The 17,397-nt window shown below is 48.9% G+C and overlaps 1 protein-coding gene across 5 annotated transcripts; it reads right to left on the bottom strand.

The window, feature by feature from the left end:
• Positions 1–4,965: 4,965 nt before the first annotated feature.
• Positions 4,966–17,378, bottom strand: PLAGL2 (PLAG1 like zinc finger 2). Of its 5 annotated transcripts, XM_058432715.1 has the most exons (4): positions 15,934–17,121; positions 15,336–15,528; positions 11,570–11,943; positions 4,966–7,024 (listed from the first exon to the last, which is right to left on the bottom strand). In XM_058432715.1, exons 3-4 carry the CDS (start codon positions 11,827–11,829, stop codon positions 5,794–5,796), a joined length of 1,491 nt encoding a protein of 496 aa, XP_058288698.1. In that variant the 5' UTR covers positions 11,830–11,943; positions 15,336–15,528; positions 15,934–17,121; the 3' UTR covers positions 4,966–5,793. The 5 variants fall into 5 exon arrangements, with proteins under 5 accessions (XP_058288698.1, XP_031998681.1, XP_058288697.1 ...); XM_032142790.2 differs by lacking the exons at positions 15,336–15,528; positions 15,934–17,121 and adding an exon at positions 17,276–17,378; XM_058432714.1 differs by lacking the exon at positions 15,336–15,528.
• Positions 17,379–17,397: the final 19 nt, after the last annotated feature.

The following is a 17,397-nucleotide window of genomic DNA, read 5'->3' as shown; positions in this document are numbered from 1 at the left end:
AATGTTCCCCATCTGCGGTGGGCAGGCAGGAGTCGCCCGGCTTCCACACTCGAGTGGCGCTTTGGGGCAGTTGTAGGACACTCTCAGCCTTGCACTGGATAAATTACTCAGGCACATGCAGAGGGCTTAAGAGATATCTCCTGCAAAGACTGACCAGACTCAAACTGGGAGCGGCGGATAATGGTAATCTTCTGACACACAAAGGTGATCAACGCATTCATGTAGGGAAAGCAGGTGCTTGAAATATTCATGTGAGGAAAATAAGCAAGGTCCGAGTGGAAGGATCTGGGGTGAGAAAGGGTCTTAAATGCTACAAACCAGGGAGCGAGTGGGCATCTGCCTGGTTTCTCCAACAGGAGTTGCTGCCTCCTGGGCTGATTGGCAGAAGCGAGGTGGACCTTGCTTCACTTTGTCCTAGGCCCAAATGCTACCCTTCCAAAGGTGGACTCCAGCCTGAAGTGCAGGGACTGTACCTAGCAGACTAAGAGCTGGATTGGCCAGCCCTCTCAGTCCTTGATCCTGCCAATCTGTGTTCCTGTGGTCTCAGCTCCCAAACTGTGGCCTATGGAGGTCAGTACCTCTAATCCCCCCCACCTCTGCCTGGAAGCCCTTGCCACCTCTTCCAGAAAGCTTTCAGCCTTTTCCTGACCAATGGATACAACAGTTCCCTCATCTGAGCCCTCAGACCTATACTGTGGTATACACTCCCTAGGGAGCAAGGTGGATTTCCTTAGGGTACCAGCTAGGGTTTTAACCTATTGGGGTGTACAGTGAACATTTGTCAAGTGGAAGGCCAAAGATGAAGGGTCAGCCCACTTCCTCTGTACACAAAACACCTGCACTTGTTAATGGCCCCATAGGCTCTTGGCTGGACTCCAAGTGACTTGCACTGCTTGGCCATAGACACTGGCTCCAGACCACAGAAAAGCCAGTTCAGTATGAGCCCCGATGGGAGGATCTCAGCACAAGGGTTGGCGCCCAGGATGGTGGTAACGACCTTCATTAGAGACCACCAAAGTCATGTGAAGCTATGTAAGCCTCTCAGCAGTCTGCCTGAACCCGGTGGTTGGGCACAAGTATAGGTAAGGTCAGGTCCTAGCTGTCACCAGCTGTGCACTTTGGGCAGCGACTAGGGTGAACATTTGTCCTTTCTTGGACAACCAGCATCAATTCCTCATCTTAAGAGTGCCCCAAATTTCCTTTGAGAAACCACTCCTCCTGTCTCAGCCTTGTCATCACTGGCATATGGTAACTGGTTTGGGGATGGCACAGAATCCCATCAAGGCCAATGAAACAGGATGCTTATTGGGGCTTCTGGGGCGAGTCCTCTCCTGACAGCCCGGAAAGGGTTGCTTCCTTCTGGTCAGCAATGTGTGAGAATGGCAGGTCTGGAATCCAGGCAGCATTCTGCTCACTCCCACACAGAGGGGAAATCTACTTTGTAGGGCCTGTGGATGAAGTCACAACTGCACAAGACAGAGCAGAGAGAAATAGGAATGCTGAGGCCAACCATGTTGGAGCCACTAGATCAAGCCTAACCCAAAGACTGCTCTACATCTGGCATTTTCCAGTTACATGCAATTTCAGTGTTATTTTGGCTGTCTGACCCTTGCATCCAAGATGATTAACTGATAGAATTATGCCACTTACCTCAAAGACATGCAAATAAGATATTTAACTTAAAAGTACAAAGCTTGTAGGTGCTGATGGGAGGGGTTTTTACTGTCTGCCCTACACTCACCATCATCCTGGATGCTAAAGATGTCTGGAGACTCCAATTCTTCCCAATTCGAGGCTCTCTCCAACCCTTTCCCAATCAGACAGGTTCATAACTCCCAAACACATCATTCAGAAGTTTTTAATAAACAACTTCATTATAAAACCTTTTTTTGAAAATGTAATTCTGTAAAACATTGAAAAATCTACTTTAACAAAGATATGCCCTGTGCATTTTCTAATGGCACTTATACTTTACAATTAAAAACCTTGTTTTATATAAAGCCAAAAATACTCCAAGAGGTTATTCACTGTGTTTACAAAGTGCTAGAAGATTTCTGTCTTGTATTTTTCTCTTTAAATAATCTGGAGTTACAAAAGAGTGGCTCCAAAGCCTTGACCGCTGGTAGGGAGGGAGAAGCATGAGAAGTGGTGTCTCAGGAGTTCTAGTGCCAAATATGCAGAGGTGGAGAGGTGCAAGTGGGAACAATCAGCTAAGGAAGTCAGCTGACACACAAAGAAATCAGACTGAAATTTTTCCAAACCCCTCTATGGAGGCACTAGATTATCATGGTGAACACCCTTTTCCCTCGCCATAGACCCTACTCTCCAGAGGTGAAGGTCACGGCCAATTCCTTCCACAGCAGGTTCAGAGCTCCAGGAGAGGCCAGGGTGGGATCCCAGAGGAATCTGGACTTTTCTGGCCAACACCTGCCTAAGGCAAAGTTTCTTATTACATAAATATCCTTGTTAAAAAGCAAAATATTGATCCTGTACAATATAACCTGTTAAAAAATCGTGCTTACAAACAGCTCCTAGATAAGAGGGGAGGTGGAGAGAGGACGGAGAAAACAGCTACCAAAAAGGGAGGGGGGAATTTAAAGGACTACTAGGGAAAGTTTTAGGGCAGTGGGAGAATTCCAACTTAGGACAATATCTACGAGCAAAAAAGTAATCACACCTGCTTCCCAGATTTCAATTAAGAAAATGCCATTTGTAAAAGGTGGGGCGGGGGTGGGGGTGAGGGGGGTGGTGGTGCAGGGAACCTCATTGGTGCTCCTTTCCCTGCCTCCCACCTCAAGATGATGCAGAGATCCTTTGAGCTGACACCTGGGCATGTCATCCCCTTACCCCCAGGACTGCACTCAGCCCTGACCAGCTACTGTGTAGGGTGGGAGGGGGACAGCTCATTGCTGGCAGAGGCTGGAGGTGACAGGGAAAGGGGACATCACCACTTTTTTTCCTGGTCCCTCATTGGTCTTTGTCATATGCCATGGCTCCTGTCCTGGGCAGATGCCCCTCAGGTTCTCATGGCCTCAGTAAGCATACTGAAGTGAGTTTGGGTACTGAGTGCAGGATAAAGCTATTCTTATCCTTTGAACAACCAGGCCACTAAGGCTTTTCTTTCCCCTCGACCCCCCAGATTTTAGGAAGGGAGGTTTAAGAAATGACTGGCTAGCTATGGTCCAAAAAAAAAAAGTGAAGGCAGATATTATTCCTCTGTACCAGCAAAGTTCACAGTGATAGGAAAATTCCTTGTGGGTGCTGAGGACACTGAGAGAGGAGGAAAGGAAAGACAGGATAGATGGGAGGACACAGGAGTGGGGAAGGCAAGGAGAAAAGACAGGAGGTGGGGGCAAGGCCCCGGTTACAAGGGTTTAAACAGTTGCTTTGCCAGTCCTATGACTTTCCCAGCATCACTTACGGGGAGAGAGAATTCGAGGGAGGGACAGGAAAGGGCAGGCAGAGAGGAAAGGACTCCTCTAACAGCCCAGGACTTTGTATTCTGCAGCCAGAGGCCCAATGGTCTCTGTAAACTGGGGTGTAGGGAAGGTGGCAGTTAAGGTTGAGAAGGGTTGCTGGGTCTAGTGATGAAAATCAGATACAACAAGGAGGATGGCAACAGCGAGTCCCAACTGGATTCTCACATACCATCGCCTATAATACAAGTCCCAATAACATGCACAGCATGCAGGAGGTGGCTGGGTACCAAGGTAGACACTTTTTAAAATAAACCTTAATTAGTCCCTGGGACTCACTGAAACTAATTTTTAGAAGCAAATCGTCTAGTCTGATTCTAACCTTGCCAGACATTTTAATATCTAGTTTTGTTTTTTTAAAAGGTATCCCAAGCTACCCTGCCTAAATCGAAACACACTTACTCCAAATTGCATCCAATCAAGAGCTAGGGTGCTAAATTTTAAGGCTTTTACCTCAACAAGGACTACTGGCTTGGGCTGAAGCAGAAGCCTGAGTCCTGGACCTGCTCAGTTCCTGATGACAAACCAAGTGAACCTAGACAGAAGGTGGGTGAGGAAGGACTGGTAGGAGGCTGAGGCAATTCCTTGGTAGTTTGTCCTGAAACCCTAGTGGAGAAGTCAGCACCAGGCACCTACTCAGAGAAGTGCCCAGAAACTGCTGACTGCATCTGTTAAGAGTTAACAGTAAAGAGGTAGAAGTGTGTTTCTGAATCAGAGTGGAAGCGTCTCAAGGGTCCCACAATGGAGGTCCCTGAGCTACCTCCCTTCCATGAGTGGGAAGAGTGAAGCCCATGAAGAACTGAGATGAAACAAGGATGGGGTTCCTGGGCTCTGAGCAAGGGCTGTGCTCTCTGCGGCAGGGAGCCCCATGAGTCAGAAGAGAAGAACTAATCATTTGTTGCAAGAAACCTTGCCGGATACTAGCGGAAAACTGGAGGCGGGGGTGGGGGCACAGGAAAGTGGAAGTGATTTGATGGAGAGCAGAGAAGCCTATGCACAGTGGCCGAGTCCACTGTAAAGTGGAAGAGACAGAAGGGACATTGTGGATAAGGAAAATTTTGGTTTGAGACACAACAATGTACCCATAGATTAGGACTTGGCTATCTACCCATTCCTAACTTTCTGCAAACTCTTGCAACAATTCCACAACTTCCCAGAAAAGGGACAGGTGGGAGGAAGACAAATGAGAGGGGGCTCAGACTTCCTCCTTTGCTATCCGCACCAACCCAGACTCTGCTTCCAAGACTAATAACAACAGCTCATGATGTTCAAGGTGGGAACTAGGGGATGGGGAGGTGATGGATGTGGGCATGCCTTTCATTTCTTCCCCTCTCCAGTTCAAGAGAAGGATGAGGGGGTCATAATGTACTTGGAGAAAAACAGAATTGCAGACCTGTGAGAAAACTGCTCCAATCTTCTTGCCTGTCTTCTGTGGATACCGCCGAGGCAGGCAGGAACAGATGCAGTCATGGAAGATGGCAGACACTGAAGCAGTCCAAAGTCAGTTTATTTCCCCACGGGGGAAAAATGTGACCTCAAATGAAGAGAAGTCAGCAAGACCCGACTCCGCCTTGTAAACAGGACTCCAGTTAACACCAGGTACCAAATGGTTCAGGCTGGTGCCAACTGGAACGGACTGATGGGAATGGATTCACGGTGTGTAAACAGCGTTCACTGCAATCACTCTAAGGCTAACAACTTGGCAAGGGAGGTGAAATGGTGTGTCTGAGGCGACTGTGTAAACGGTACCGTTACTGGACAACACTGACTGAAAACGGAGGTGCTGGTACAGAAGGAATGGGTGAGTGACAAATAAAGGCCTTCTCTCCTGCCCATTGGTTGGAAGCAGGCGATGGAGCCAAGTGACCTTCTACAGCAGGGCCTGACCAACTGACTGCTGTGGGGTCTGCAGGTTGGGACCAGAAGGTGGGCTTCTTGGGCAATTTCTCTTGAGGTCATCCAAAGTGAAACCCTCTGTGTCTCCAAGAGGCCTCCCCATTCTCCAAAGAGGAGGTTCTGGCGCTTTGGAGAGGAAGAGGGCTAAGTGTGGCTCCCGATTCAGGTCAAAAAAATAAAAGTAAAAAATACCTGAAGTCCTACGGTATGAGATCTTTTCACGGGGATGGGGCTCAAGGCTCCTTCTGGAATCGATCCTGGAGCCTGAACCCCCAAACCAAGTGCTCCTGTATACAGACACTGGAATTTTCTTTTTGAACCCAGCTCTGAAAGCTCAGCTGCCTTCATGGGGGACACGGACGGGGTGGGTACTAAGGCTCCCTAACAGAGCCAAAAACTGAGCTGAGGGCCTCTGTGGGGGCTACTGGAATGCTTGGTGGAAACGAGGCAGGGTGGTGCTACTCAGGCCAGACGTGAAGACAGGAGGCAAGGAGTGCAGAGGCCCGAAGTTCAGTGGTCCCCCAGCTCCTGGGGAATCTTGAGGCTGAGCTTGCAAAGTGGTGAGCAGGGGCTGTGCCTCAGCCTGGGAGTAGCCCATGACCAGGCCTCCTGTGGCCCCAGGTGGGTTACATGGGGGCAGGTTGAGTGGAAGAAAGCCCAGCAGGTGGGAGAAGTCCACATTAGCAGCGCAGAGGGCCTCAGAGAGGTTGGCGGGGCTCTTGGCAAGCAGTGCTTCATCTAGGAGGGCCGCAGCTGCCGCCGGCTGAGGTGAGGCGGGCTGGGGTTCAGCGGATGAGAGAGACAGGCTTCCAGGAAGCTCTGCCAGAAAACTATCCACCTCCACTTTGGGCAATTTGTCGGGCAAGTATGAGGTAGATCCAAGCTGGTATTTTGGAGGGAGCTGAGCTGGGGAAGAGATAGGTGAGGATTCCAGAGGGTAGCTCATACCCATGGGCAGCGTGTTGTGCACCAGGGAGTGTGGCACGCCCGTACTGGGCATGGTAGGGATGTGGGCACCATACATGCCCATGGGCAACATGCCAGGGAAGGCCTTGGTCCCCATTACGTCCCGAGAGGCCATGCACAGCACAGGGCTCAGCTCTTCCTTCACACTGACTGTGGAGCTGCAGCTGAGTAGGCCTAACATGTCCACGGGCTCTGTCTTGATTTTGAGCAGCTCCTGCGAGTGGCTCTTCTTGACATGACGTGTCAGGTGGTCCTTACGGCCAAACCGCTGGGCACAGTACTGGCACAGGAAGTCCTTACGGCCTGTGTGCACCACTAGGTGCCGCCGTACATCCTTGCGAGTATAGAACCGCCGGTCGCAGTGGTCACAGGGGTGCTTCTTCTCCTTGGCACCACCTGCTACCCGGCGTGAGTGGGCCTTCAGGTGCTCTAGCAGGGCCTGGGTACTCTCAAAGGTCTGCAGGCACACCTTGCAGCTGAGGTCACCGCTGCTGGCAGCATGCATGGCCAGGTGGCGCCGGTAGCCCAGCTTCGTATTGTAATTCTTACCGCACTCAGAGCAGTGGAGGGCCTCTTTGTTAGGATCATGGGTCTGTAGATGGTTCCGCAGATGGTCCTTGCGGTGAAACATCTTATCACAGTACATACACTGGTGGGGTTTCTGGGCTGAGTGGGTGGCCATGTGCCTGGGGGTAGAGACAGGGGAGAGGGGAGAAAGCAGAAAGAGGGGAGATCACAAGGGATGACTGGACAACCAAGGTGTCCATTAACAGGAAACTAGATATAAAAACTATGGTAAAGGCTTGCAATGCAATACCAAACCAATTATATTCTACAGATTTCCTTGCCTATCTGCAAAATAATGTGTACCGATATTCTTTGCAGCATTGCTTGTAGTAGCAAAAAAATCAGAAACAATCTGAATGTCCAATCTATCAATAGGGAACTGGTTACGTAAATTATGATAAGTCCATAAAATGACTCAACTTTTCAAAAATGAGGCTTTTTGTGTACTTACAGGGAACATGCTCCTAAGAGACAGGAAGTAGAAAAAAAGCAAGGAGGCAGAATAGTGGATGTAGAATAGGACTCTATGTGAAAAGGGGAAAAATATATGTACGTTTGCTTGTATATGGCTAAAATACTTCTGGAAGGACATACAAGAAACTGAGGCCAGTGGCTGCCTATGCGAAAAAGAACCGAACAGCTTATGGATGGGTGTCATGGAGAATTTTCATCATTTAAGTTTTGGTACTTTTTGAATTTTGAATTACATGAATGTATTTCGTTTTTTAAACATTACATTTAAATAATTTTAAATGATATGATAAAGGGAAAATGAAATATATCTAAACGTCCAGTCTGGGCACAGTGGTGCATGCCTGTAATCACAGCACTATGGGAGGGCGAGGCAGGAGGATCATTTGAGCCCAGGAGTTTGAGACCAGCCTGAACAACATAGCGAGACCTTGTCTCTACAAATTCTTAAACATTAGATGGGCGTGGCAGCACGCACCTATAGTCCCAGCTACTCAAGAGGCTAAGGCAGGATTACCTGAGCCCAGGAATTCGAAGTTGCAGTGAGCTATGATCGCACCACTGCACTCCATCCTGGGTGACCAAGCGAGACTCTGTCTCTAAATAAATAAATAAACTTCCTTATCTAGAACAAATTTCCAAGATACATAGGGCTAAGTCAAAAAAGGAAGTTCAATACAGTGCATGTAATACAATCTGTTTTGAAAATAAAAAAGAAAGAGAATATACATGTTTGAATGTCTTAGGACGGATATACAAAAACCAACCCACCAGCTGCCTTTGGGGAGAGGAATAGTGACTTCGAGTGTGAGGACCATTCATTCTTCACTGCATGCCAGTTTGTACCACTTGAATTGCTTGTCATATAAACCAGTAACACTTCAATAAATGTTTTAATGGTATGGCACTTCAGTGTCCCTTGGTTTACCTGATCCTGTATGGTTGAAAAGTGGCTCAGAATCCAGGAACTGCAATTCACAGCTCCACAGCATATTCAGAATCAACTCAGCACCCACTGCCAGGCTCTGCATAAGTTGTGTCATTAACCTTGATCTCCAGACAAGGAAAGGAGTCTAAAAAATAAGGCAGCCCCCTCACCCACCAGTTGGTAAGTAGCAAAGGCTGGATTTAAACAGGCCTTCGGAAGACCTATGTTCAGTCAGGTATGCAACAGCTGTCTCTCTCTCATACAGCACTCTGTGATCCTTTCTACCTGGAGGGTATCAAACACACCCACTGCCCACATCCCACATATGCATGCTCAAGAGTGCTCATGACTGTGTGGGTTACTGTCAACCTCCTGTGATGGACCTGATGTGGTAATGTAGAGAGGGAGGTGCTGAGTGATCCACTTTTCATTTCCCTCATTTTGCAGGTGAGGAAACTGAGGCCCAAAGAGGTCTAGTAACTCACCTAAGATCACACAGTAAATTATATGTGATGAGTCAGGGCTCCTGCCTCCTGACCCAGGACCTTTCCTGCAGCCGCCCACTGGCATCCAGATCATCATTAAGAAAGTCTAAGAAGGCTGGGTACAGTGGCTCATGCCAGTAATCCCAATACTTTGGGAGGCTAAGGTGGGGGGACTGCTTGAGGCCAGGAGTTTGAGATCACCCTGCACAACACAGGGAAGAGACCCTGTCTCTAGAAAATATACAAAAATTAGCGGGCGTGGTGGTGGTACATGCCTGTGATCCTAGCTACTCAGGAGGCTGAGGCAGGAGGATCACTTGAGCCCAGGAGTTTGAGGCTGCAGTTAGTTATGATCACGCCACTATACTCCAGCTTAGGCAAAAGTGAGCTGTCTCAAAAAAAAAAAAAGAAAAAAGGCCGGGCGCGGTGGCTCACGCTTGTAATCCCAGCACTTTGGGAGGCTGAGGCGGGCGGATCATGAGGTCAGGAGATCGAGACCGCGGTGAAACCTCGTCTCTACTAAAAAATACAAAAAAATTAGCCGGGCATGGTGGCAGGCGCCTGTAGTCCCAGCTACTCGGAGAGGCTGAGGCAGGAGAATGGCGTGAACCCGGGAGGCGGAGCTTGCAGTGAGCCGAGATTGCGCCACTGCACTCCAGCCTGGGTGACAGAGCGAGACTCCGTCTCAAAAAAAAAAAAAAAAAAAAAAAAAAAGAAAAAAAAGAAAGCCTAAGAGTACGGCCTTGACTGGAGTTCCCTTAACTTATAGGAGCATACAGAGAATCTAAGCACTCCTGAGGACCACAGAACTGTCAAGAGGGCAATCCTGACTACCACACTACCCTGTTGCCTATTTTAGTCCCTTCCTATTAACTGTTTTCCAGATGAGGAACTGAGGCTTTGTGGTCATCTTGTTCATGTATTTACTTGTTTACTGTCTGTACCCACTATTAAGACCATAAACCCAAGGAGGGCCAGCACTCCCATCTGTCTGGCTCACTACTCCGCCCCTTGCACTGACCACTGTGCCCAGTACAGAGCAAGAGCTCAATAACGCTGGGTAGATGAATGGATGGTCGGATGACTGTGCATCAGGCCGATCTATCACATTTTTTTTTTTTTTTGAGACAGAGTCTCGCTCTGTCGCCCAGACTGGAGTGCAGTGGCGCGATCTTGGCTCACTGCAAGCTCCGCCTCCTGGGTTCACACCATTCTCCTGCCTCAGCCTCCTGGTAGCTGGGACTACAGGCGCCTGCCACCGCGCCCAGCTATTTTTTTTTTTTTGTATTTTTAGTAGAGACGGGGTTTCACCGTGGTCTCGATCTCCTGACCTCGTGATCTGCCCGCCTTGGCCTCCCAAAGTGCTGGGATTACAGGCGTGAGCCACCGCACCCGGCCGATCTATCTCACTTCTAAAGGGCAAGTTCATGGCTCCTCTAATGTGAAAAGGATAAAATCAAAATTGCCCCCCCCCCTTTTTTTTTTTTTGAGACAGTCTCGCTCTGTCACCCAGGCTGGAGTACAGTGGCACAATCTCAGTTCACTGCAACCTCCTTCTCCTGGGTTCAAGTGATTCTCCTGCCACAGCATCCCAAGTAGCTGAGACTACAGGCACACACCACCACACCCAGCTAATTTTTTTAAATTTTTAGTAGAGACGGGGTTTCACCATGTTGGCCAGGCTTGCCTCAAACTCCTGGCCTCAAGCGATCCGCCCGCCTCAGCCTCCCAAAGTGCTGGGATTACAAGTGCGAGCCACCACGCCTGGCCCAAAATTGCTTTTGACCATGCCTCCCCATCCTCACCAAAGCAACCAAAGCTGCTCTTCTCTAACTGCCTTATGTCAGGGCTTTTACGTTTAATTTCACTTTAAGTAGGGGTTCTTGGGCTTACAAGTTTCAGAAAAGCAGCTGCTCCAGTGGGCAACAGGGAGACAGACAGAGTTAAGTGAGTAAGTAGCAGCCTGATTTAGCAGAAGAGGCACTGCAGGACTTCTGAAGCTGTGTGACCTTGGTTAAGTTACGTCCCTACTCTGAACTTCTACTTTAAAATTTACAGACTGGGCCAGAAGGTCTACTTTTCCTTCTAAAGTTCAAATACTGATTCCTAACTTCTAGCTAAAATTCTGACCATCACCTGACAAAGGTGAGGAAAGCAATATTTAAAAAAAAATGTTCAGGGCTAAGTGCGGTGGCTCATGCCTGTAATCTCACTGCTTTGGGAAGCCAAGGCAGGAGGATCACTTGAGCCCAGGAGTTTGAGACCAGCCTGGGCAGCATAGCCAGACCCCCATCTCTACAAAAAATTAAAAACAATCAGGTGCGGTGGTTCAAGCCTGTAATCCTAGTTACCTGGGAGAATGAGTCAAGAGGATCACTTGAGCCCAGGAATTGCAGGCTGCAGTGAGCTGACTGCACCACTGCACTCTAGCCTGGATGACAGAGCAAGACTCCCATCTCTTAAAAAAAAAAAAAACTCAAGGCTGCCTGACCTTGGCACCCAGATCATCACTAAGAAGGTCTAAGAAGGCCAGGTGCAGTGGCTCACGCCAGCAATCCCAATACTTTGGGAGGCAACCCATCAGATTCTAGTGTCTGAATCAAGCAATCTGAATCATTTTTTAGTGAGTGACTTCAACTGTTTGGCATTCGGGGTGTACTTGTAGGACAAATTAACCTCCACTCTTCTGCCACAGATTAAAAACCCACACTAGGCAGAGTCTCTCTGCTTTTTTCCTCTGGGAACCTCAGGGCAGGAAGAGATATGAGAGTGTCACCTACCTATACAGCTTGTATTTGGAAGCAAAAGCCTTGCCACAGTGCAGCTGAGGGCAGCTATATGGTCTCTGCTCTGGTTGCGGGAGGCTGTGAGGCCTCAGCTTCTCCCCATTTGAGAAAGGTGTCCCCGAAATTTCACATTGGCACTTCACTTGACTCTCCGCCTCCCGGCCCCGAGGCCTGGGAACTAGTTTCCAGCCCACTTCCTCCTCCTGCTTTGCATCTTGAATCCAGGGGGGGACGCTGGTGAAAAATGTGGTCATGGCAAGGCTAATGGCAAAGGGCCATGTTATTGAGAAAGCCTCCCCATCCGCTCCACACAGGCTCTCAGCTCTGTCACAGCCTCCAACGCAGCTTTCAGAAAACAATCTCTTCACCTGAAACATCAGAACACCTGGTGTTAGGGAGCCCAATACCATGAGAACATGGGCTCTGGAGGCAGACAGATCCCGTTCCAATCCCAGCCCTTCCACTTAGAAGCTGTGTGACTTTCAGCCAATTACTTATTTCCCTGAGCTGTTTCCTCATTTATAAAATGGGCATAGTAATCTCCCAAATTATAAAAATGTTTTGAGGATTAAATGAGATCATGAATAGAAAGCATTCAGCAGAAGGCTGGGCATCCATTAAGTGCTTAGTGGTAGCTACTATTACTAGTAGCATCTAGGCTAATAAGAAACAAGATAAACTGAGGAACCAAAAGCCCCAAAACTTCAAACTTTTTCTTCTGGACCTCACTTTTATATCCTTTCCATTGAACCTAGAGATAGCGGTTCCTCCTCCTCATTACCCTGGCACCTCCTCGTCCACTACTTTCCACGATTCTCCTCCTCATGGAGGTGCTAAGGAGCAATAAAATGCCCAAAAGGCAAGAGAGGAGGAAGGGGAAGCCTCTACTTAGGAAATTTACATCCTAGATAGTCAGTCCTGGTACCAGATGTGTTTCTTAGCAGTGCATCAACATCAGGAGGGTCTGTCTGGGAAGGCAACAGCAGATTCTTAGCATTTCCCCTAAACCAGGACTGGTCCCATCCTGACTACCACCACTTCTCTGGGTCACTGTGTCTCAGGGCCCAGACCATCCCTCTTTAGCAAAGCCTGTCCAACACCCCTAGGTGCTGAGGGGCCCCTCCTACAGGCCCTCAGAGTATATATGCACATCTCCTTTAGAAGACGGTAGCGAGCTCGCATTGGAATTTACTCCCCTCCATCAGCCTGATTGTCTGAGGGCTTGCATCATCTCTCTTTCATCTCTATATACCTAATATCTAGAAAAGGAAACTCAACTTTATTTCAGATAGGTAAACTAGTCACTGAATGCAGGTTGATTCTCAGGGACCAACCTAGGCCCAGGTAGTTCTGGTTTAAACTGGGTTCATAGCCATTCCCAAGTGGGGAGCCAAAATCTTAAAGTCTGATTCCTTTTCTTGTTGAATAGAAGGGGAGATGTGCAAGAATGACACAACTCTTTTCCGGATACTAATTCAGAGGAAGAGGATGGGAGTTACCACACTGACTCTCAAAAGGGGACAAGAGACCCACATTCATACTCCCAAGCTTACCACAGATTACCAACCACGATGCAACCTGCTACAACAGGGGGATTCCCTTTGAAGAGATCGTGCCAAAATTTGATCATGAGGCTTTTCCATGTGAAGAGAGAAAAGGGGGTGTCTGGGGATTATCCACGAGAATCTGGGGAGGGCTCCAACTGCACAAACTAGCTGTGGGCCACAGAATGCTTGCTCAGCTCATTAGCACCTGCTGCTTACAGTGACCATTCATCCAACAGACTGGCCGTGAACAAGATGATGGGATCAGCGGGTTCATGCCCCAGAGAGCTTTGCTCATCATTAACATGAGCTACGTCCTGTTCAGGAACCATTCCTCTTGTTGAAGAAACACTGCGATATAATATGATAAACACATCCCCATCACGAGTGTAGATTTGTCTAGAAAGATCTGCATTAAGGTGGCTGCATTTTGCATGAATCACATGCTGGGGAGGGGTAGGTAGCACTAAAAACCAGTCCCACTTGAGCCTTTGAGTCATTATGGCATATGTGCCTGCTTCACTATAAACCTCAAAGGCCTGTGACGTCTGGCTTTCATTGTTTAAGTCCCCTCCTCCTTTGCAAGGGTGGAATTACCTGTTTGTAATACCAGCGATTACTATGCACCTTGGAATTGAGCAGAGAGTGTGGTCGAGTGTGCACGTTTAGATTGGAGGGAATTACCCCTACCTTCAAAGTCAAATTCTACTCCCCCTTCATTTTGAAATCACGCACCTCAGCCTCTGGAAAGTTGGGAATGGCAGCCAGAAGGAAACAAGTCACATCAGTTTGGCTGATGTGAGAAAGGAGCCTAGCCCTGGAAACTCCACAAAACTCAGAAAGAGAACATTACGTCCCCACCTCCCACACGTCCACCTCATCTGTTCTCCTGAACAAGCACAAACAAGACACAATAGTTTAGTAGGCTGCTACTGAAAGAGTGAGTAATGGGCTTCTAGGAAAGAGGCTGGTGGTGGCTAAGGAGCTTGTACTGATAGAACCAAAGGAGGACAGCAGCAGCCATGTGCTCACCTTGATCTGCTTTTAATGGGGCTATGTCTTCACAAAGAAAAGAGCCAACACCCTGATCCTACTCTCCTACACTTTTCAAAAGGCACAGGAAGTCCCTACCTACAGTCACCAGCAGCCTCTTGGATAATCAAAGCTGCTAGTGTTACCTAGGAACCCTTTTGGGGATCTAGTCTCTCTCTCTCTCTGCCCTTTGTCTGAAAACTTCTCTGATCCAGAAAGATTCCTGGGTTTGTCTTACATGATCAGAAGGCCTGTTCCTTTGGACTTGTCTTTCCTCAGCAAAACTGTGAAAGAATTCTACTTCTCCTTCAAAGCTGCTCTTCTGGTCTCACATTTTAATCTTAACAACTATAGACTATAGCTGACAGAACCTGTTTCCATAAAACAAACACAATCCTTCCCAGTTACTGGCATAACTCAGTATATTTTCAGCCTAAGATTCTTTCTAGTGCCTGATCTGAAAGGGGAAAGAACCTTGGACTTGCTATCGGAAGAGCTGCCACTTACTGGCTGGGAAACCATAGGCAGGTTACTTTATTTCTCTGAACCTGTTTCCTCAATTTCTAAAATAGGGATTTATTTTCCTTACCTGTAAGATTCGTATAGAGGATTAAGTGAAATAATACTCTTGAAAGTGGCTGATACAAAATGTGTGCTGAATACATGCAGTGCCTTCTCTGAGGTCTCAGCTGTGTCTGCCTCTTTTTCCGCGTGAGGCCTGAATAGTACTTCTTTCTTTTCCTCTTTAATGTTACTTCTCAGGCCTCAGAGTGAGTTTCCTTCCTTTCCCAACATCTCCCCCAGAATGCAGTCTTCCCCTTTTCCCTCACAACTAACCCTCGGCACATCCCCTTTAAAGAGCCTCTTACTTTACCTCCCACCAGGCACCATCTCCTGGGCCAGAGTTCTCTCTTAAGCAGATAGCCACTTTCCTATACTCTCTTCTATTATTAGGGCTCCATATCCCAAACAGGAATGCTTGCTAAAAACTCTGTATGGTCCTCTTTGGAAGCTGAAACTGAGACATATTTCTCCCCAGTCTGTCCATCCCCTGTTATGGGCCATGATGCCTGCTGCCCTCTGATGAAACTATAGTTTTTATGGTGTTACATCATCTCTATAGAAACTGCGTTCTTTCTCCATTATTAGCCTGTTTCCTCATCTGTAAAGCTAAAAATACTTACCTCACAGGCTTGCTGTAAGGATTATTTTAGTGAGGTATGCAAAGGGCTCAGCACAGGGCTTGGTCTGCTAGAAGTACCCAACAAAAGAGAGCTATTATCTTTGTCTTTGTATTGAGTTGCATGTTTCCACCTTCTGCTGCCACATTCAAATTCTCCTCACTCCCCCCTAAAAAACTGTTGAGAGATAACACCCCTGCACAAGGAAAGGGTTAATCTTTGAGTGTTCTTAACTAAAGAGACCCACAGAGGATTAACAGCTCCACTTCAGTGACTACCCTAAAATAGCTTTTATCCTCCTGCCCAAGAGTTACTTGGGGATCTGAAGAACTCAATTCAACACCTGCCGGAGGAAATAGACCCGGAACGTTCCTTGGGGTAGAATCTTCCCTTAAGCAGAACCCAAAATAGCAACTGGGAAATTATAAATAGACTTAGAGGAAAGAAAAAAAAAAAAAAAAACAGATCTTGATCTCGGAACCAGAAACAAATCCTAAAGACACACTGGTTGGCTGGAAAACAGTGAGAAGAGGAGAAATGGGAATGCTGTCGCCCCCTTCCTCCCCCCGCCCACTCCAGAGTTGTGAGAGAATTAAATTACAGGGAGGCTGGAGAGTCTCAATGACTTGCATCATTCCAAGAAACATCAAACAGGATTAACAGAGGTTGGATTTACTCTCAGGCTGCTAATTCTTCTGTCAGTGTAGATGGGCCCTCTTTGGAGTCTCTTTGATTCACTATTTCCTCAGATTCCTGCTGCCTCCCACTCCTGGGGAGACCTTGAACAAATGGCTGCAACTCATCATAACCCCATTTTCATGGGGAGAAAACCTGATTCGACACCCCCGCCCCCAATCTGGTGGCCTCACCTTAGGAGAGAAAGGTTAGAAACCCAAGGCCAGACTCTAACACAGTCCCATGGCTGACAGGTGGAAAAACACACAAGCCAGGAGACAGGCTATGCTTGCAGGTGAAAGCATCGATTCCCCCACACAGTTGTCCCCATATCCTCCACCTAACAGGGCCCTTTCTCTCCACCAAGGTGGGTCACAGCCTGGTCCCAGGCCAGCTTTTAGACCACCCCACTGTGGTGTGGGAAAGGTTCAATTCCCCGAGCCTGGGAGAGACGGGAGTGGATGAGGGCTGGAGAAGCAAGGGAAATTCAGGGAGAAGTCTGGAGGGAGTCTCTGGGATGGGAAGGAAGAGCGAGGATGGGAAGGAATCATGAGCAACTTTCCTGGGTCTCTAAGGGATCCCCACAAGAATGAGATGGGGGATTTTAAGGGTTGGAAGGCTGGGGGGATGGGGATAGTCAGAAGTGTACCCTCTGAATTTCAAGAGGGTCTCAAAACGGGTAACGGGATGGAAGATGTCGAAACCTTGGGAGTATGGCCACGAGGAGGGAACTACAGGTAGGGCTTATCCGACTTCTCCAGACCCAGATATTTGAGGGAAGCCTCAAAGGGGGTTATAGAAGTCTGGAAAATGAAACAGGGTACAGAACGGGCTATCTGGAGCAGGAAAGGGGGTTATGTGGGTCTGGGTAGGCGTGTCGGAGGGAGGGAGCAGGTGCAGCTTATCTGCGTCCCCCAGACCCGGGTCCCTGGTAAGGTCAGCAGCGCGTTATCTGGGTCTCCAGGGAGCCTAGGGGTCGGGAATGGGGGACCGTCAGGACTGCGTCTCCAGGTCTCGGAAGGGGGGGACCAGTGGCTTCCTCGAGTCCCCCAGACACAGGTATGGGGTCCAGGGAGAGTTTTCGTCACCCCAGGGCCTATCTGGGGCCGGGTTGGCGCAGACCGGGCCCCGGGTTGGGGGTGTGGGCGACCGCGCTGAGGGGCCCGAGATGAGGGGCGCCGCCGCTCCGGGTACAGGGCGCGCGGACGCAGCGAGACGGCCTCCCGCCCCGCTCCCCGCCGTCCCCTGGGGCCCTCGCCGGCACTCACCGCGCTCGGGGCCCCACGCTGCGGGCCGGGCCGCGCTCGGGCTCCGCCAGGCCCGCTCAGGCCCCGGTAGTGGCGGCGGTCGGGCCATTGTGCGGTGCATTGTGGGAGCCGCGCGAGCGGGC

Source organism: Hylobates moloch, unplaced genomic scaffold (assembly GCF_009828535.3).
Source record: "Hylobates moloch isolate HMO894 unplaced genomic scaffold, HMol_V3 SCAFFOLD_21, whole genome shotgun sequence".
NCBI classification, from domain to species: domain Eukaryota; kingdom Metazoa; phylum Chordata; class Mammalia; order Primates; family Hylobatidae; genus Hylobates; species Hylobates moloch.
This window is presented reverse-complemented; position numbering and strand designations above follow the sequence as displayed.

Bases quoted from the DNA above. Each gene is read 5' to 3' on its own strand.
- PLAGL2 (XM_032142790.2), bottom strand. From the start codon at position 11,829: ATGACCACATTTTTCACCAGCGTCCCCCCCTGGATTCAAGATGCAAAG. The intron at 7,025-11,569 runs GTAGGTGACACT...CTCTACCCCCAG, and splicing joins TCCAAATACAAGCTGTATAG to GCACATGGCCACCCACTCAG.